The 21,468-nt window shown below is 46.5% G+C and overlaps 1 protein-coding gene across 1 annotated transcript in view; it reads right to left on the bottom strand.

Annotated features, from left to right (window-relative positions):
* Positions 1–21,468, bottom strand: part of RYR2 (ryanodine receptor 2) — a 3,854,281-nt gene that overhangs the window by 2,524,631 nt on the left and 1,308,182 nt on the right. Inside the window, exons 15-16 of the mRNA XM_069607971.1 lie at positions 17,878–18,061; positions 4,024–4,159 (exon numbers count right to left, since the gene is read on the bottom strand). Of these exons, the coding sequence (XP_069464072.1) occupies positions 4,024–4,159; positions 17,878–18,061 (320 nt within the window). The remainder of the gene's footprint in view (positions 1–4,023; positions 4,160–17,877; positions 18,062–21,468) is intronic.

The raw sequence follows: 21,468 nt of genomic DNA, 5'->3' as shown, positions 1-21,468 counted from the left end.
TCGAGACAGGGGAGGGAATGGACTGAGATTTTTCCTGCCAAAAACAGATGGAACACCGACCATCCCACCCTCAAACCCCAGACGCACCGCAGTGACATGGTGGAGCAACAGTAAATAAACTAAGAGTGAGAAGGGAATGCACAGAAATACTCCCAAGATCCAGTTGGGAACAAAACCCACCAGCACCTGAAGCAAACTACAAGAAAAATGATCAGCCTGGAAAAATGGCTGTAGTCCCAAAAAAGAGACTGAAAAGGAGGCAGAGCTAAAAGTCTTATCAAAGCCTTCAGAGGGGTAGCTCTGTCAGACATTGCCCAAGGCGAATATGTGACCAGGTGTAAGGCATTGGGGTTCCACACTGAAAGAAAGTACAACTATGACGCTGTGTGTGGAGTTTACCCTGGCACCCATTTTGTCACTGCACAGTCTGCATTAGATCTGCCTCAGCAGCGCACCTCCGTCAGCATTGTCATTAACATCATCACGTTCCGTTCCAATACCAACATGGCTATGAATATAATGCATACGTGGGAATGCCACCACACTTCTCAGCTGTCTCGATACACGCAAGTGGTATTTGAACATTGGATTTACTTGACTTCTGGCCTTCACTCCTGTTTGCACTCCTTGCTTTTTGGACTTTACTTTGATTTTGGAGTTTCTGGATCTCCCTCAACTCTGATGTCCATGACCTCAGATCGAACTTTGGATTTTGTTTTGGGATTTTTCCTTGTCCATTTCAGTGCTGGAACCCTTCTTTGGGATTCTGGACTGGGATACTTACTCTGCCCTCCTCGAACATCAGGAAACCATTATCCTGCATGTGACATTGTCACACACAAATAACATAACCACTGGTTATGGCTTTTGGCTATGCCAAGTGGACAATTTGCTTGGTAATGGTTTTTAGTCACAACCCACCACCTTAAAGAAAAACATTGTCCTGAATGCACCTGGGGCATGGTCATTAACCACTGTTCCCATCAGAAAATATCCTTTGGCTATTCAGTGGCCTCCTCAAAATGCCCCAATGTACCCAGTGGGAATGGCAAAAGTCCTTGTTGGAAATTGAATGTGAAGGTATTATTTTGAGCAACGATATAACTTTTCCCAACATGACCGGAAACTATCAGAAAATATTCTGTTCAACAAAGATCAGAGAGGCTTAGTATTTTGTTCTGAAACTTTCATGAAGTTCTTTCTAAGGGGGGACTCCAAATAATACTTTTTTTGGGAAAGATTCCCAATAACCTCCCCCTGTGCAAAACCACACAAAATATTTAAAGTAGGCTTACACATGTTCTGGAATGTTTCATACAATTCCTTCCATGAGGTGAAATGCTGTAGGCCTACACAAATTGCCTTTGTGTGGCTCATTGTCACTTCACATTTCTCAGGGGATCCAAAAATCCCATATCATTGGTCCCTCTGGTCCACAGACCCACCTTCAAGCCTTTTAAGAGCCAGATTTAACCATGTGTGGCCCTTCAAAAGGGCTTATTCTAAATCTTGGGCATGGCGTTGCCCTCCTCAGGGCCACAATATGCCAGAGGAAGCAGCAAAACAGGGACTCAGAATGAAATATGGTGGCCAGGCACACATTTTACAGCCTGGCTTTAGCCAATCACATTTCTGGATTCTTATAATTTAGGTCTGCATATTTTCCCCGGAGTACTCAGATAGCAATAACTTGATTATCGCAAATTTGGCGATTATTTTCAAAATACTGCTCGATGGATGTATAGCAGACCAAGCAGCTTCTCTAGTCAATTTGTCTTAAATCTATTTGTCTTTTTGCTGTATATGACAATAAAAATTGGAAATGCAAGACTCTTAAGACTCACTCTCATAACTTTGCCCTCCCCAGATAGAACTGCATAACACTATCCAAACAAATCCAGAGTCAACTCTATAGTTTTCTGGGGAGGTTTCCGGCATTTTTGTCAAACAACACCAGAGTAATAACCATCTCTGCAATATGTCCTATTAGCCTGTAGAGGATGGCACTTGCTGCATGCCTCGATCCCCTGGGATCTGTAGACAAAGTGTCAAATAAGGTGATGGCACAGGCATTCATTGGATCCCTGAAGAGATACAAGTTACTGTGATGGTGATGCCCTACAACATACATGAGTCCATGCACCCTACTATGCATAATCAACTGGTCATACTAACCCCATTCCAGTCATTATCCACCATGACCTATTTTGGGAAGAAAATATAGATACATGATGGCTACCATTTCGGGAAAACAATTTTGAGATGGGTTTTGGGATAGGAACATTCGGAAATCCAAAATTAAAAACCAGTCTGTGTGTAAAGTGAATTAAACATGTTTGTTGTTACGTGAAGTCATTCAGGCATTTAGTAAACAGGGATAATTTTCATGCCAAGACACAGATAAAACAAAAATACAATCATATATTTGAGAGAATATACTTAATATATGACACATGGGCACGGGATTATCAATTCATCTACACATTTAAAACCATATTTAACCTAATGCAACCCATTTCTTTCATTGAGATACCTCAAACCCCCGGGTCATTTGGTCACACTGATGCTTTCCTCCTTAATGTTCTGACTTGTATATGGTATGTCAGTTAGATTGCTGACAAAAATAGTATATTGTGATCACACATCACCCCGCCAAACACTTGCTTTGTATGCACAGGTGAGGGTATGTTTCATGAATCCAAATATTTACATGGGAAGGGCCCAGGACAAGAGAGAGGATGAATTGGCAACACTGTTTAATAAGGTTTGCCAGGTGAAAAATGTGATTTTCAAAGTTCATAAATGTTTAGCCTGGCCATTTCCAAGGTTTATCCAAGTCAATGCCAGTTGCCTCTTGTAATCCAAGTTATCAGAATATATTCAGAAAATATTCCATATAGATGGAAGTAATGCTAAGTGAATACCATGAGAGCTGACCTAACATTTGAGAGGATGGCGTGCCGTGGATATTTAGGTCCACATGACAGAGACAGGATGAAGTGGTAAATGTCCTCTAATCCAGTTCAAGAGAGGTGTATCAACATATTGAGCTTGGCCGAGACAAAACATCCAGATAAAGTACCATGTATGGAAAATGAAGCAGGATTATCCCACAAGAGAAGGCTACAGGGTGGAGCAGCCTAGAATCAATTGAAGACTGTATAGAAGAACATGGCACTACAAGTGCTCAATACGCAGAATCATTTAAATTAAGTGGTATACATTAGGCCTTGCATAGGAAGTTATTGACCTCTCAGTTTTGTCCCTGAAGAAGTTCCAGCACTATGTAGGCTTTGATGGAACGAAACATGTTGGGCTTTTTCATATGTTAATATATGATTATTGCACTATGTGGGATTTTGCATACGTTAATTCCATATGTTAATTGCATTATGCCACTTTAGATTGGCTGTTTGCACTGAGTCACTTTAATGGGAGTACCCAGGAATGGGTTCATTGCTATGTTGCACTGTGCCCGGTCGTTTTCAACCCAGAATTGGATTCACTTAATATAAATAATGTGTTCTGTATGTCGTTTTAAATATCATGCTAGGGAAATACTGTATATTGTTCCTTAAGCGTATGCTGTAGATGTGATTGCCTAATTTTGAATGAATTGTACTCCACGTGCTATTAAAATAAGAAAAAACGTCTGATGTTACGAATTTGATTTTTATGTAATTAATGAATCAAGATTTGTCTATTATGTTTTCCCTGTATAACGTGACATATGAGTCTTTGGTGTATATGCATGGTCGAACCAGACCGGGACGACCCGATGTGTGGAAAACCCTGCAGTTTCCCTGTTGTATAAGAAGTAACTTAATGCTGCCACTTACCTGCTCCGGCAAACTTGGTCTGAGACCCAATGTTCTTTTAGCACTCGAAAGCTAAAGTGTTCTCTGTAAGATTCTTAACTGTGAGACTTAGGCTGTTATGAAGTGGACTACTCAGACCTTTAAAACCCGCCCTTTGGTGTCCCCCCAGCCCCAGAATAGAGAGATAGGGGCCAGCATGGCTTACCTAGCAACTCGTAGAGGGAGTTCAGAGTGGATTTCCAAGCTTCTCCTGCCTCCTTCCCGGCTACATCTGCAAAGTGTGCCGCACTGCTGTATACGTGGAGGCGGTCGATGCATTCGAGAACAAGGTTGATCATGCCCTGAAAAGATGGATCGCAAAATCAGCAACATAAAAATATGTATCAATTCAGCATGTGCAGCAGGGTGGCAATAAAGAAAAGAACCTCAAATTTGAAAAAAGACAGTAGATGTAGATGCATCAAGATTTAGGTCAGCAGGAAAACATCAGAGACTTGGTAACGAAAGCATTGCCCCACCGAGCAATGCACATTCACCCTGATCCCATCCTGCGTGGATAGAGGGGGTCGGGACTTCAAGGGAGCAAATCATGCTTTGGATTGTGATTCTTTGGTTCAAGGGAAGGAACAAATGTATCTTTGCCCCAGGCCCCAAATCCCTTAAAATGGCCTTGCTCTGGGGGCAGGGTGTACATATGTGTGCACTGTATCATTGGATCATGTACACACTGCATTAAAGAGCTGGCATGATAGGGTACATACTATGGAAAATGGAAAACATAGCAGGGTGTACATATGTGTGCACTGTATCATTGGATCATGTACACACTGCATTAAAGAGCTGGCATGATAGGGTACATACTATGGAAAATGGAAAACATAGCAGGGTGTACATATGTGTGCACTGTATCATTGGATCATGTACACACTGCATTAAAGAGCTGGCATGATAGGGTACATACTATGGAAAATGGAAAACATAGCAGGGTGTACATATGTGTGCACTGTATCATTGGATCATGTACACAATGCATTAAAGAGCTGGCATGATAGGGTACATACTATGGAAAATGGAAAACATATATCTACGTGGCAAAGTGTGTCTCCGTGGTAATAATGCTACAGATAATTGAGATATTTGTATTAAAAGGAATGCACGAGGCCCATCTGCAATATCAGAGAATATTGGGTACCTTGATATAACCTCATATGGTAGAGGCACCTTTATCTCTTATAATAACAGACACACATACACACGCGCATGTACACTCACACTAGACATTTACTTTTCTGAAACATCAATGTGTTCGATTGGGCCGGTAGGATAGCTCAGGGGCATCGCTCTACCCTTGGGATCAAGAGGATGCCGCGCAACATGGCTTGATCCCAGCTCCAACACTTAGACGCTGGAGCAGTCTGGCATGAAGTGTGATATAAATCCCCATAGCATAACCTAAATATCATTTGGGGTGCCCTTCTCAGTCGCCTTCTTTAGCCCCTTTAGAAATTGAAAGCTTTAACCCTTTCACTGCAGAATATAGCTCAAACTCGCAGGAATATTATGTATTTTAGTAAATGAGATGTACAGGATTCATCTACTAGGCGTCCTCTATATTTACTAAAAAACTATTGTGTAAGTACTGTGTATATCATTTTTTTATTTTTTTATTTATTTGATTGAATCGCTTTGCAATTTTTACAAGGTAAAAAATATATAACGACGAAGAAAAAGATAAGACGAGATCAAGAAGAAGAAGTGGAAAAAGAGGTAGAAGAAGTCAAAGAAGTCAAAAAAGACAGAAAACAGTTTTGTCAAGAAGTGCCAGATTGGCTTTCTCGTCTTGTTTTCAGTTCTCAACTCTATATTGTCTACCAATTCGGGGGAGGAGAAGATTTCGTTGTCAGTTTTTTTTTTTTTTTGTCAATGACTCTCTCTCAAGATTTTGGCCGCCACTGTGACCCATGAGGATTTTTCGCCGCTAATTAAGCGGGCCCACCACACGTCCTCCTCGTGAGTGTATGCTGATGCCAAGTGATGACTCAGATATGGTGCTCTGATAGATTGCGTCCCGGGGCACGACAGCAAAAGGTATCTTATTGTTTCTGTTTGATCTGAATTTTCACAGAATCTGCACTTGTTATCAATTGATTGTCTTCTGATCGCAAAGATTTCGTATGTCGGGAGAAGATTCAGATGAGCTTGTAAAAAGGTGTTCCTTAGTTCCTGTTGGGATATTTCTTTATGACGTCCTGTATCTCGTTGAGCTTCCTCACCTGTGGTGGAAGGTGGGTGGTAAGCTTATAATTTAACTGAGTGTCTATTGTGTGGATCAAATCGAGTTTGTCCATTTTTCTTTTAACTTTCGTTGGATTCTGAATTAATTCCTTTTCGGAACTTAGAATCTCCAACGTTTTCTCTATTATGCCTTTTTCCCCACCAAGTAAGCATTTTTCAGCTGCCACCTGTTAGTTCCACGTTTATCTAGGTGAATATCCCTGGGCCCTTTGACATTACGATCTTTCTGTACAGCATCATGCTGTTTCGTTCGATGATTGCCTGCAGGGATAGTTGGTTAAGTTCACACCTGATCAAGACCATCGGGTCGATTTAGGCATGTTAAGAACAGATCTTCAGAAATGACTTTCCAGTGTCAGCCAGATGGTTTTTGGCATATATGGCATTGCTTCAGCTCTGTAAGATATAGATGGGACAACGTTTGCTCCGTAAAAGTTGATGACTGGTAGCACCGATAATCAGCCATATTTTGTGTCAACCGCTTTGGCCTGTGCTGTCAGTTTTCTCATTTTCTCATGTAGAGCACGTTGCACTGATTCTTCCATTTTGAGCTGTCGATCTCCAAGACATTTAAAATCTGTCACTTTTTCAATTTCGGATCCCTCTAAGTGCCATCTTAGTTTTTCTGTTTTCCTGCTGCGTTTTTCCAATAACATGATCTTAGTCTTGGCTTTGTTGATTTCCAAGTCATTGGAGTTAATGTATTTAGACAAGTTGTCTAGCTGTCTCTGCAACCCAATGGTGGTATGATCTAGCAGAATCATGTCATCTGCATACAGTAGGCGAGATGTCTTTACTTGACCAATTGTTGGTGGGAAAGATCTAACCCTGTCCTCGACTTCTTTGAAATCTCCCAGATAAGCGAGGAAAAGAGCAGGAGCGAGGGCACATCCTTGTTTCACTCCTCACCTTGTTGGTATTTCAGCTGATAGTAGGACCTGGTGGTTCAGGCGTACTTGCATTCTTGTGTTTGTGCACAAGGCCTTTATAGGGCCCAAAATTTCTCTGGGACAGTTCCATGATGATAGCTTGTGCCACAGTTTCTCTCTATTAACCTGGTCGAAAGCTTGAGTTAGGTCAATGAATGCGAGGAATACTCGTGGTCCCCCGTCAATGATCATGCTCTTTAAGATACTTAGTAGCATGATGTTTGCACTGGTTCCCAGGAATCTGCACCTGGTGCTTCGCTTGTCCAAGTTTTGAATCTGCTTAGTAATAATGACCCAAACACCTTCCCGATTATGTTGAGTAATGTTTCTGCGGTCGTCTTTGCTGCCTTTTTTAAAGATTGGGACTACTATTGATGAAGTCCAGGATGTTGGTATTTCCTTGGATGCCATACATCTTTTGAAGACCTGACTGATGAAAGTTGCCCATTGCTCAAGGAGGTTTTTCAGGTCTAAATTGGTAATCCCATCGTGCCCCGGCGCTCTAGAGCTTTTCAACTTTCTAATAATGTCTATTATGGAGTCTCTGTCGCAAAGTTCGGCCCAAGATGGCTGTTGATCACTCAGTACCGGACACTTGGCTGCAGATGGAGCATGGAACAGATTTTGGTAAAATTTCATCCAGGTGGCTTCTGCGATGCTGTTTGATAACGCTTTGTTTGGTGAGCGTTCTGTAGATCCTATTAGTGACCAAAAATCACACGGGTTATGGCCACGCACCTGCCTCAGCATTTCCTCTGAGTCTCATTGGTATAGAGAGAGTCGATGTCCTTTCAACCAGGACTTGTAATTCTTTGTTGTATCCAGCCCAGCCTCTTTTTTTTCTTTAGTATTCTGCCGCGTTGCCAAACTTTTTAGTTTGTGCAAGTTTTTTCTTTTTGCCACCAAGATTGCGTCAAAATTGTGGATTTTTTGTTTCAACAAAGGCCTCTTTTTAATCGACTTTGCCCTGTAGGTCACAAGTAGTGGCCGATAGTCAATTTGGAGAGGTTTCCAATTTATTGTGCTGACTCCTTCAAGAGCATTATAAGTTTTTGTTAGTTCTATGATCTATGATGTTTCTCGCGCTCAGCTTTAAGTGGTTGCCCTGTGTATTGGTCTCAAGTTCTGAATATGACTTCTGCTTATTTAGGCAAGTTGAGGTCCATGCTTTCGTCAGCAGATTATGGTCACTTGCCTTCATTTTTATAACTTTGGAATTGGTCAACACTGGAATCATTGGGCGCGAAACAAAGATGTAATAAATTGTTGCGAAAGAATTTCCTCTTTCCCAGGTTGGAGTTTGGTCGGGGCAACTAAATAAGGTAGCCGAGTCGCAAAGATTTCTTGAGGCCATAATGTTTAGCCATGCGGTGCCTCTCTCTTCTGACGGTTGTCTGTGGGCTTTTGATGACTCCTTTGCCCCTTGTTTACTGCAAATTGAGTTTAGGTCTCCACAGATGAGAAGGTGTGACACTTGATGTTCTAAATATGCCTTGCCAATTTCGTTTTCTGTCATCCTAAGGAAACTACTGTCTGATGTTCACTGAGGGTTCCAGTATGTGTTCATGATGATTAGTGGGATACTGAATTTTTCCCATGATTCCATGTTGACATAGTTCCAGGTAATTAAAACTGACAGAAGAAGTAGGTTTGTTGTCAGGATTCTTTCCAGATGAATTCCGCTTCCCAAGCGGATTGCCAGCAGTAATCCAGAGGATGGCCGTCCCTTGTGCCCTTTTTTAGCTGGTGAAAGTAGCAGCTCGAAACCATCCAGACTTGGTTTTTCAACCAGCCAAGTTTCCGGGAGACAGAGAACACCAAACGAGCCTAGGTTAACGTCTCCTGGGACCGTCAAGTGTTCAAATCCTCGCAAGTTCCAAGAACCCAACCTAAGAATCGTGGAATGCGGTGTATCATTTTGATGTTTGTGTTTACGAATTGCTATTTTCTTAGACGGGCTGATAAAGCCTTAGGGATCCATGCCCAGAGTTGCTGCATAGGGGCCGTTTTGTCTTGTGTCTGCGTGTTTGTACTTTGTGTCGAAGGGTCCTGGATAACATTCCTTATTATGTTTGTTAGTGGCCCATTTGGAAATCTTCCTACGTCGAGGGGGTCCTTGAAGGTCCAGTTTTCTGTTTTCTCTGGGCTAAGTCTTAAATTGTCTCGTGGTGAAGGGGATCGAGATTTCAAAACTCTTTTCTTAGTTGTTTCTTTTCCATCGTTTTTGCCCAGGATACCATTTGCTGCCGTGTGTTCCTTTGATCCTCGTTGTTTGGAGTCCTCTGTTATATTGTCTGTGCAGTCTGCGTTGTATTTTGGGGTAGTTGGCGTTTGCATACTGCCATTGTGTTTAACTAGAAATGAAGGAGCGTAAGAGTTTTCTGGGATTTCTACCAGGTCGTAACCCAACCTTAAGAATTTTTCCAAGGAGTCCCTTATCATCCTTACCACAGTGTCAGAAAATATGTATAAATAGGTGGTTGCTTTTTTCCCCACATGTTCTGGCTCAACGATCTTTAGATCTTCCGACTTTATTGAGCACAGATTTGGAACACAATGGAGTAAGTTTAAAACTGTTCTTCTATTTAGAACTATGTATTCTCTGTTGTCCACTAATTGCTCCAGCCTGATGGCTGGTCTGTTTTTGACACTCGCCCCCGACCTTATGTTTTCTTTGACGTCTATCTCTCTTAAAACTCCCTGTCGTGGCTGTAAGTCTCGAGGAGCTTGGTCCGATGGAAAGACCTGCTTATTTCTTGGAGTCGTAGTTGTACCTTTCTTCCAGTTGATGTCAGTCTTCCTTAATTCTTTCTGTGAGTCTGATCGTGTAGGCAAGCCTCTCCCCCTGCTGTAATAGTGCTTTGGGATTGCTTTCTCCTTCTTACGATGGAGCGGTAGTGGTTCCGTTTTTTGGCCCAAACTAAGGCTGACGCTTAGTTTCTTGCAACAGTCTTCTAGCGTGAGGTAGTTTGGTGATCCTCCAAGTTCGCAATGCTTGTGTTGAGTGCATTTACTTCTTTTGAAGTGGGAGATTGGGGGGGTGGTGTTTTAATGAGGGATCCATCTCCCTCCGTGGCTCCTGGGTGTTCGCTGAGGTCCATCAGTTCCTCGGATGCCATAAAGTCTTCCAATGTCTTTGGAGAAATGGGAAACTGAGGTATGTTCTTTAGATTTTTTTGATGCTAGGAGTGGCCACATCTTTTCCTTTAGTCGCGTATGTTTGTAAAGTAGATCTCGGGGCAGGTATTGGTTGCTGTATTTCTGAGCCCCCGGCCATAGCAGCCTGTGCCACCTCTGAGGGGTTTAGTCGGAACACTAGCTGTTTGTTGCCTGTCACGTTGTCCTTAGGTTTCGTTTTTGGATGTTCAAAAATTGCAAAATCTTTGTTAAGAAGGTCTTTGGGCTGGTTTCCGAGTGTGGTGTTTATCACATTCTCTGCCAAAAGTATAATCACGTCCTCCATTCTTGCGCAGTTGTTCAGAGCAGCTCTTTCATTGTTTAGTGCCAGTGAACCATTTTCTGTTTGCTTCGTGATGGCTTTTGTTGGTTTGGTCGTGCCCCTTTCCTTGTTAGAGCCACGACTGCTCAGAACATGATTACCATTCTCTCGTATTTGATCTGTTTTCTTTTCCTTTACAAGGTCACTCAAAGGTGGCTTGTCGGTCTGCGAGCCGTCTCCTTAAACGTTGGCTGAGCCAGCACATACGTTGTTGTACTTCCCTCCATTTGCTTAGAGGAAGTATTAACAGAGGCTGTGCTTGATTGTACTTTCAGTTTTTGTTCCATGACGGTAATGTACCCTTCCATGTATGTTAGTTTGGAGTTCATCATGGCTGTCAACGTGCTGTGATCTTTGAGCGTGTTGTTGATTGACTCGTAAAGTTTGCAAAATGGAGCAAGGGCTATGGTTACAGCTGACATAACTGAGAGTAAGTCTGATTTTTTCAAAGGCGTCTCTTTTGATGATGCGTACAGTAAGTCGCTTTGTCTTCTGTTTCTAGGAGGCGAAAGAAGCGATGGTGGTAAAGAATCCCTACGCAGAGGCAAAGTTTTCAGCAGCGTGTTGTCTGTTGTTTAATCAAGGGTGAAGTGTAGACTTGAATAGCTTTGTTCTTTTTTGGCGAGGCTGCCTGGGCTCCAATCAAATTTTCTGAGCTTGCATCTTTTGGGGAAAGTGACGGCCCGTTTTCCAAGGTGAGCTCTTGCACAGCAGAAGGAAGGGCCCAGGCGTATGGTTTCTCCATAGCCTGGAGCTTTTTAGGTTTTTCTTGGGTTAACGTAGGTTTTTCTGGCCGATGTGTTGGGTTGAGAGCATTAGGCAACCCCAAAGTTGGGGGCGGCGTATTGCTCAAGGCCTTCCCTCCACTGTTTTGTATGACTTTGTCAGTGGTGTTCGGAAACGTTGACGCCAGTTTTTGTGTTAGTGGGCTTTGTGTCGCCACTGGCTTTCCGAAATGCCATCTAGCCTCAGGCGAAAACACAGGCGTCTTAGGAATTTTATCTTTGTCGGTTTTCTGAAGTTTGGTGGAGATCTGAAGCTCCTGGATGGCTTCCAGAATTTCGGCATCCGAAAGTTCGCTAATTTTATCGAACTTTCTTTGACATTGCTTCATGAAGAAGTCCTTTAGGACGTTTGTGGACAGGGAGTTCTCGGGACATGATTTTGTGATGTCTCCGGTTTGTACCGGTTTCCTTTTTGATCAGTAGAGCGGTCTTTTTGGCCCGGTAGATGCTGGCTTGGAAATGGCCCCTTTTTTCTTTGGTGGTCGCTTTGAGGATAAGTAAAGGTCTGTTGCTTTGCACGGCCGCTTCTGCCGCGGCACTTTTGCCAAAAGCTTGTTGTTGGGAGGTTTGTTTATTGTCAGGTTATTTTCTTTAGCAGTGATGTTTAGACTGCCGCTGTCAGGTAGGGTGGGGTTTTCGGCAGCTGTGATTGGGAAACTTGCTAACGGCAAGTCTGGGTCCTCATCGGAGCCGGAAACCAGGTGCCAACTTCTTTCAGCTGGGTCTCCGTGTACCTGCGCCTGAACGTCCATGGAGACTGTCTTGCGATGCAATGGCTCCCGCAGCCCGGCCCCCCTGGATGGCAGGGGAGCCGCGTCCTCCCAGCCAGTCTCCAGCTCCTGGCCGGCCGCTGGGCGGGTTGAAGGCGAAGCAGATGCTGCTCTCTTCTTCGTTGGTTCTAAGAGGCGGTTTTCCTCCGCCCCTAGGTAAGTGTCTCCTGCAGACTCTGCCACCACCCTCTCGGCGCGCCCCTGCCGGTGTTGTTCCACCCCCGCCTCACCCGGTGTGGCTGACCCGTCTCTCCTCCGACAGGCGAGACAGCCGTGTCACGTTGGGGCGAGGAGCAGGGGCAGGGCTGGACTAGGGGGCCAAGACCGCCAGTGGGGACAATGGGGGGGACTGCTTTGTTGTTTATTGCAGATGGGGTGGGGGACGTAGCCACACTTAGACTTTTACTTTGGCTGCTCCCCACTCCCAGTTGACAGCGCTGCTCATCCGGCGTGGAGTTTTTCCAACTTGTTGTAGTCTCGCGCCTCCCCTCCTGGAAGGGCCGCGAGTGAACAGTGGGGCGATGAGAGGATTGCAAAACGTCACCTTTAGCCCCAACTACTAATCCGTAGTTATGTGGAAAGGTGACAGCCGGACTCAGTGTGCAGAGGGTGGGGGGGGCCCCCAGCTGATTTAGCAGGTTTTTCTGGGGAGGGCACTTTGGAACAGACCCCAGCTCAATTGTGTCCAGTCTCTCTTCTCGCCTCAGATGGGAGCTGCGGAGGCAGTGTCCTTCTTCCTCCAGTATTGGGCAGAGAGCGGCAGTATCTCCGGCGTCCATAGTTGCCATAGACTGCATGAGACTGCTACTCTGCCGCTACACCGCGGCCGCTCCACGATTTCATTTTTTTTAGCAGTGCTCCTCCCCCAGCACTGGTAGACACAGGAAAAAGACTGCAGTCAAGGAGCAGGTAGAGAGTGACTGCCTGAGACTGCTACTCTGCCGCTACTCCGTATATAATGATAATGATGTGTTATTTATATAGCACCTTAATCCAAAGCGCTTATATAATTAGATATGTGTGAAATATATTAGTCACATGGTGGAATAATTTCTTAGAAGCAGGTTTCTTCTAGACACAATTCATATTAAAAAATAATCTTACGAGGTGCAATTTGGGGTTTATCCAAAATGACCGAAAAGAAATGACCGAATGGGACATTTGGTCGAATTATGGCCATACGAAAAGTTTACATGACCGAAAATGTTGAGCAAATCCCCCATTCGGTGGCATTATAGTGAACATGGGCAGCAGGGTCTGCAGGTGTGTCCCCGCCCCTTGTTCACTATAATGTCTATGGGGGTGTCCCCCGCAGCCGTTTGCGTAAAGCAACAAAAAAAAAAGGACCCTGCAGCACTGGTTCCTGATCATGGAAGTGAATGGGAACAGAAGTTGCAGGGACACAACGAGTCGGCGGCACACAGCGAAGTGTGCCACCGCAAGGTAACTAAGGGGGGTGGTGGTTGGGAGTGGGTAATGTATTTCATTTGGGTTGTTTTAACGTAACGGACAAACTGTACTTTCGGCAAAACCAGTACAGGCTTTTCAGCCGCAGTTTGTTCCATTACGGTAAAACAACCCAAATTCAAAATTTGACATTGTCCCTAAAAAAGTTGCTTGCTAAGTTCTTTCATTCTATATAATGGAATAATGTATTTATTTATGTTTGGGGTGGGAGATTGGTGCACAAACCAGACATGAGATATCAGAGTGATGTTTATATTCAAATATGCAATTAATATCACAGGGAAACTACGTGACACATATTGTTCAAGTAGGAAGCCTTTAAAGACTTTATGAAAGTCAATCAAGGTCAATTCCAGAATTGTCTCTCCACTCATAGAATTGCTGTCAATAGCCCACATACAGAAACAATGTGTAAGTGCACACAACTACTGTATGCGTTCCCCTTTTTAGTCGTTGTTAGTGTAGTTTAATTTATTTGTGCTTTTGTCGACATTTAGCACAATGGCTTTGATAATACCACTCATAGCTTTCTGCTCCTGGTAGAATTTCTGGTTCACAAGTTACACTTTGCTTCTGCTACATACAGTTGTGCCATAAGGTTTGACGGACATTGTGCCAGAAATCCTCAGAAGGAAAAAAGATCAAATTCTACTGGCTGAGTAAAAATGCTAGCTGGAACCGAAGGGCACCATTGGCTGGTTTGTAACCAGTTCCAATATTCAATCATTTCCAAATGTCTGGATGCATTGGAACACACTAGTTCATAGGCATCAAATAATATCAGTGCAGTTGTCAGGTACACTTAACAAAAAGTATGACCATGTTCATAGCAACAAGAAACATTTCCCGCTCTAAACAATGTTATTGGCATTTTCACTTAGGAATCACTGAGCTTCGCGTAGTGGAGTTCAGCTATGCACTGCAGTTACATTATGCCAATTCATGAGCCCCCTTTGCAATTGGGAAAGTTCCATTACTGCTCAATCTCTAGAAAATGCTCACATGTAATGAGTCTAAGCTTCCAAAATAGGCTGTAATGTGTTAGTCAGGCCATACCCGCTTCCCTCCTTCTGTTTTCCAGAAATATTCACCTTCTTGCACGGTTTATTCTTTAATAGGCTACACTAGGCCCTCAGTCTGATTCTTCCTAAAATAAATAGTCTGGAGTTTCACCTGCAGTATAAATTAAAGGTAGGTCAGGAATGTAAACCACCACATCTTTTAAGATTGCCCAAGCACATCTACAGCCCGTTTATGCATCTAAATATTACATAGTCTACTAATTTTCCTAGTTTCCAAATCTGACTTGTAGCGCATTCCCATTAATGACATACATATTACAATAAAGCATCTTTTCTAGATCATAAATTCTATGGTCCACCTAACTTGCACCCATGCTACCACAAAACCACCTTCTCCGCTTCATCCCCCCAGCCTTTTCCCTTTGGCATGTACACCTCTTTCATCGCCCGCCGGCTCCTTTTTATTCCACAGAGTATGGCCTGGATGAAGTGGGTGAGGGCACACAAACTCTCAGACTAACCTAGGTGCTGTGGGGCTCCTCCTCGGGTGGTGACCGGATGCATATTCAAATACTATTGACATATTAACAAAGGAACTGATTAAAAAGGAAATTGAATGGGGCTACTTGTGTGATCATGTAGAAGAATGGAGTACTGGAGTGAAATGATTCCAGCAGGCTAACTGGGAAAAATTGAGCACAGATGAAATCTGGTGACACAAATGAGGTGCAATTATACAAAATTAGATTGAACACTGCTGCTTGACATTGCATGTTCCATCCAGGAGACAGATGCTTAAATTGCATAAGGCACTTGCATTCTGTGACAGTAATGTCACATGTTCCCTGTAAGACTGATGTATCAGGCACACTTTATCAAGTGCAATGCATGCCCAGAATAGGCAGGAGAAAGGGATCCCTGGCAGTTTTCTATGTGACAGTAGAACCTTTTCGTGACAATAGGATCCGGGCATCCTTGCACAGACATATTATTTGTCAGGCACAAACAGGCACCTTTTCTTAAGGGGTCAAGTGAGTCTTGTGCAAATAGAAGTCCCATGTTACTACTTATGTTGCAAACAATAGCAAACGTGACCTACAAAGAAGTGTAATTAGCTATTTAATATGAAGAATGGCATTGCGATGTCTGAACGTTGCCAAGAAGAGGCAGAAAAAGAAGGTATCCCCAGCAGTTTTCAATGTTACTGTCTGTAGAACTTATTTAGTTTGGCTATTAGGTGTCACTTGCTATACCTATAAGCCAAAACTATTGCATTAGAGTACCGATAAGGGGGAATGGCATATGAGTAGGGACCCCCAGAGTATAGGTATTGTTTGGTGTTTGCCCATCCATTGACTGCCCTTGGCCATGCTAATCCCTGCGGCTATTCCTACCCAGTTCCTGCACCTCTCTGCCCAAAACACCTCCTAATGGGAACTCTTTGCACTCGCTTTAATCAAGCCTTACCATTAAACCTTGCACTCAAAGTGCCTGCCTGGGTTTTTACAAAGCAATCTTCTAAGAGTTAATAACTTCATTGGAGTTGTAAACCCACTGCTGGTGTCATATAAATGTCTTGACCAGGTCTGCCTTCAGCCACTCGATTTATAAGCAGTGGGCATGCCCTTCGCAGAAGTCCTGTTCAAAACAAGCATTGACAAAGCCAACAGTTTTGGCTTGTGTATAAGTATTAGGCATTTGTGAGGCGCTACTATTAGAAACCCAGTTGCTCACACCATTTTGCACCTGCTACCATCAATGGCCAGTTAATATCACTAGGTCTGGGCCCGGCTGGTGCCTTCCCCGTGCCTACACAAAAGCCCAAACGGCTGGCATTGCCAATGCTTGTTTTAAATATGCATCTTTGATGCAGAAGACAGTTGTGTAGTTAGCTTCAGCCGATGGCAGATGAATCGCTAATGATCATGGCGGGCACATTACTATAGCATGCTCTAAAGGTGTACAATGCGAAGTGGGTTCTACAAAGAAACGCAATGTGACAGCTTGGCAGGAAGATTTGGTTGTTTTAGCTAACTTTGAAGTAGTGACTTTCTGAACGAGCCGCTCACCTTTCCTAGGCCTGCCGGTTGAAATTGAACACCAATTTAAAATATGAAGAGCGAATTTGTCCCCTCACTCGCTTTCTCCGCTTCCCTCGTCTATTCTATCTTGCACAGTGTTTTCTCTTGTCAGTGTTGTGCTTCAGGCACTTTTTTCCTATTTTTGCGGCGCTCAATTTACTCTCGTTTACTACAAATGCATAGGAGGTTGTATTTTATAGATAGTGATTGTATATCAGATACAGAGTTTGTAATCACTGCTTTAACACTTCGGCAATTTCTGTTAAAAGATTGAAATCACTGTCAAAAACATGTCAATAAAATAAAAGAGGCTTATCTTGTACACAGCGAAACGCTTCTCGGTCACCATAGTCTATCTTTGCCTCCAGATCAGCCTAAGGCCTTGCACAAGAGCTGCTGCTACAGCAGAGATATGAAGCAGCACACACTGGTCTGTGCCTCTTGCACTCAAGGAGCCCAACAGTGGCCTTGTCCTCACAGTAGAGCAGCAGAACGCTCTGCTACAAAGTAGATAATCTGGTTAGCTGGGTGTAGTGTTTCCTCTACCAGCCGAAGGTTGTTTAGATTCGTTGAAAGGTTGGTGGTATCCCGGGGGTAAATGCGCTGGGATACTGCCAACGCAAATAGCATTACCGCTACTCGGTCCAGTGCAATTTGCGCCGGATCACGAGTAGCGGTAAGGCAGTTAAGCCCCATTCCCCATTGGGTCCAGGTTTTTCGGGGCTATTAGTGCCGGCGCAAATAGTGCCAAAAACGGGCAGAATGTTGAGATTTTTACCTCGAGCAAAAAGCAGGAGGTAAAACTCCAAACATTCCACCCAACTCATGATTGGGCCAACCCTGCCGCCGCATTTAAGGGCTACCAACCAACTCGTGATATGTCAGCAAACTCCTATTTTCCCAAACTAGTTTCTCAGATATAAAACTATATTTGAATGAATCCGGATTCATGCAATTGGGTGTACATAGCAGACAAGGATTCAATGGTGATCTGTGCCCTACACAAATATTCACATGAAACTCAACACATTCAACAAAACACTGCTGCAAAGAATGAATGAACAGACATGGACACCATTAGGGTAGCTACACTTCTCTACAGAGGATGTGTAATTCTTTAATGATGTATCTACACTCTAGGCTGAGAGCACAAAGCAAATCCGTATTATTGATCCTATATGATGACTAGGAGGAGACATTAAATGGACTACCTCTTCCTGGAAGAGATTCTGCCGGTTCTTTAGTGCCCGCAGCCGGTTCTGCTTGTCCTCGTGCTCCAAATGTTCATCGGGAGGATGGAAGTAGCCAATCAGATCCTGGAGACTCAGGCTAACGGATTCTATTGGCAGATCCACGGTTGATGACTTGCCTTTCTTGCTTAGCGCATCCAGCCCCCTGAAAAGAAGTGCAAAGAGTTGTCATAAGTGCTGATAGGAAAACGTGTGATTGCAATGCAAGCAGTGAAACAGCGTTTCCGCTGTATGACAAAAAAACTTTGCATTTTAGCCTTGACGTCAATATGCACAAAGACTTCCTCAAAGCCAGATATCATACATGATTAACCAATTGACCAAACAATTTATTTTTAGGCAACATGTATATATATGTGAATAAGTGGTTTGTTACCGAGAAACGCGTCGTTATCTGCTAAACTCGCTTTCCACTGCACACAGAATAAAGGGTACCGTGCTGCTGTGGGTACTTTGGTTGTTTCTTCTGGTAGTTTTGAAAATGTATCTGCATTGCTGCTCCTGGAGTGCTGTCCGCCCCTGTACTTTTGTACGAGTTTTCCAAATATATATAAATGTATATATATATATATATATTGCATGGCCATGGTAGTGGCCATGTAGTTATGGTTAAGTTGCTGTTTCCATAGGAAGAGCACTTTTTGGGCGGCTTATAACTTCGCCCCTCTGGACGAATCCTCACCAAACTTTGCAAAAAAGTATATGGCCCACTCTGATTTTTTTTGCAAAGTTTGGTGAGGATTCGTCCAAAAGTTATAGGAGGGGGTCCCAACATTTCAGTTTTTTCCCATAGACTGAATGGGAAAAAATGTTTGCTCGCGCCTACAGCCCAAACCGCTGGATGGATTTTCACCAAATTTGGACCAGGAGCAGCGGCTTCGTCCCGAAAGCGTGCTTTTGCAAATTTGGTGAAAATCCATCCAGTAGTCTTTTTTAAAATGACCAAAAAGTAGGATAAAAAAAAATTTGTGATATCTGTGTTCGCTTCGCGGTGTTCGCTTCGCGGACACACTTCTCTATTCGCTCCGCGGACAGGACGGTGATTGGGCAAGCAGCTTGCGGGATGTCCGCGGACATATGACGTGCTCTCTCATTGGATGTGGTGAAAGCGTGCAGTGCGTCTGGCTTCAGAGACGCCCGCCATCTTTCTTTTCTTTCGCGCATGAGAGGCTTTGTCAGGTCAGCAGGAGCGTGTCTGTCTCCTGTTCCTCCCACCCCCCGCTCATGCCCCGTGTGTCCTTTCTGTCCCCCCACCCCCGCTCATGCCCCGTGTGTCCTTCCTGTCCCCCCACCCCAGCTCATGCTCCGTGTCTCCCCTGTTCCTCCAGCCCCCCACTCACGCCATCGCACACGGTGGCCACCGGAGGGCCGAGGAGCTGGATCTGCCGAACGAACTCATGTCCGTGTTTTTGTTTGTCTCCTGACATACAAACCCCCCCACCCCCGCTCATGCCCCGTGTGTCTCTCTCCCTCCCCTCCACCCCCCGCTTATGCCCCTTGTGTCTCTCCCCTCCCCCCCACGCCCCGCTCATGCCCCATGTGTCTCTCTCCCTCCCCCCACCCCCGCTCATGCCCCGTGTGTCTCTCTCCCTCCCCCTCACCCCCCGCTCATGCCCCGTGTGTCTCTCCCCCTCCCCCCACCCCCGCTCATGCCCCGTGTGTCTCTCTCCCTCCCCCCACCTCCCTCTCATGCCCCGTGTGTCTCTCCCCTCCCCCCGCTCATGCCCCGTGTATCTCTCCCCTCCCCCCCACCCCCCCGCTCATGCCCCGTGTGTCTCTCTCCCTCCCCCCCACCCCCCGCTCATGCCCCGTGTGTCCCTCTCCCTCATCCCCACCCCCTGCTCATGCCCCATGTGTCTCTCTCCCTAGCCCCCACCGCCCGCTCATGCCCCATGTGTCTCTCTCCCTCCCCCCACCCCCTGCTCATGCCCCGTGTGTCGGTCTCCCTCCCCCCCACCCCCACGCTCATGCCCCGTGTGTCACTCTCCCTCCCCTCCACCCCCCGCTCATGCCCCGTGTGTCTCTCTCCCTCCCCACCCCCCGCTCATGCCCCGTGTGTCTCTCCCCTCCCCCCACCCCCCACTCATGCACCGTGTGTCTCTCTCCCTCCCCCCCACCCCCTGCTCATGCCCCGTGTGTCTCTCCCCTCCCCCCACCCCCCGCTCATGCCCCATGTCTCTCTCCCTCCCCCCTACCCCCGCTCATGCCCCGTGTCTCTCCCCTTCCCCCCCACCCCCTGCTCATGCCCCGTGTGTCTCTCCCCTCCCCCCCACCCCCTGCTCATGTCCCGTGTGTCTCTCCCCTCCCTCCCACCCCCCGCTCATGCCCCGTGTGTCTCTCCCCCCCCACGCTCATGCCCTGTGTCTCCCTACTGTTTCCCTACCCCCCGCTCATGCCACGTGTGTCTCCCTCCCCGCCACCCCCCGCTCATGCCCCATGTGTCTCTCCCCCTCCTCTCCCACCCCCCGCTCATGCCCTGTGTGTCTCTCCTCTCCCCTCCACCCCCCCGCTCATGCCCCGTGTGTCTCTGCCCTCCCCCGTCCCCCCGCTCATGCCCTGTGTGTCTCGCCCCACCCTCACCCCTCGCTCACGCCCCGTGTGTCTCTCCCCTCCCTCACCCCCCGCTCATGCCCCGTGTGTCTCTCCCCTCCCCCCACCCCCTGCTCATGCCCCGTGTGTCTCTCCCCCGACCCCCCACCCCCCGCTCATGCCCCGTGTGTCTCTCTCCCACCCCGCCACCCCCGCTCATGCCCCGTGTGTCTCTCTCCCTCCCCCCACCCCCCGCTCATGCCCTGTGTGTCTCTCTCCCGAACCCCCACCCCCCGCTCATGCCCCGTGTGTCTCTCTTCCTCCCCCCACCCCCGCTCATGCCCCGTGTGTCTCTCTCCCTCCCCCCACCCCCGCCTGTCTCTCCCCTCCCACACCTGTCTCTCCCCTCCCCCACACCCCCCACTCATGCCCCGTGTGTCTCTCCCCCCACCCCCGCTCATGCCCCGTGTGTCTCTCCCCTCCCCCCCACCCCCGCTCATGCCCCGTGTGTCTCTCCCCTCCCGCCCACCCCCCGCTCATGCCCCGTGTGTCTCTCCCCTTCCCCCCACTTCCCCCCATGCCCCGCTCATGCCCCGTGTGTCTCTCCCCTTCCCCCACCCCCCGCTCATGCCCCGTGTCTCTCCTGTTGCCCCCCGCTCATGCCCCGTGTCGGTCACCTGTTGCCCCCCACCCCCGCTCATGCCCCGTGTCTGTCTCCTGTTCTCCCCACCCCCCGCTCATGCCCGTGTCTGTCTCCTGTTGCCCCCCGCTCATGCCCCGTGTCTGTCTCCCCCACCCCCCCGCACATGCCCCGTGTCTGTCTTCTGTTCCCCCTGCTCATGCCCTGTATCTATCTTCTGTTCCCCTCATGCCCCGTGTCTGTCTCCTGTTGCCCCCCACACCCCCCGCTCATGCCCCGTGTCTGTCTCCTGTTCTCCCCACCCCCCGCTCATGCACCGTGTCTGTGTCCTGTTCCCCCCACCCCCCGCTCATGCCCCATGTCTATCTCCTGTTGTCCCCCAC

Source organism: Ambystoma mexicanum, chromosome 4q, assembly GCF_040938575.1.
Source record: "Ambystoma mexicanum isolate Mex_15411 chromosome 4q, UKY_AmexF1_1, whole genome shotgun sequence".
Lineage (NCBI taxonomy): Eukaryota > Metazoa > Chordata > Amphibia > Caudata > Ambystomatidae > Ambystoma > Ambystoma mexicanum.
This window is presented reverse-complemented; position numbering and strand designations above follow the sequence as displayed.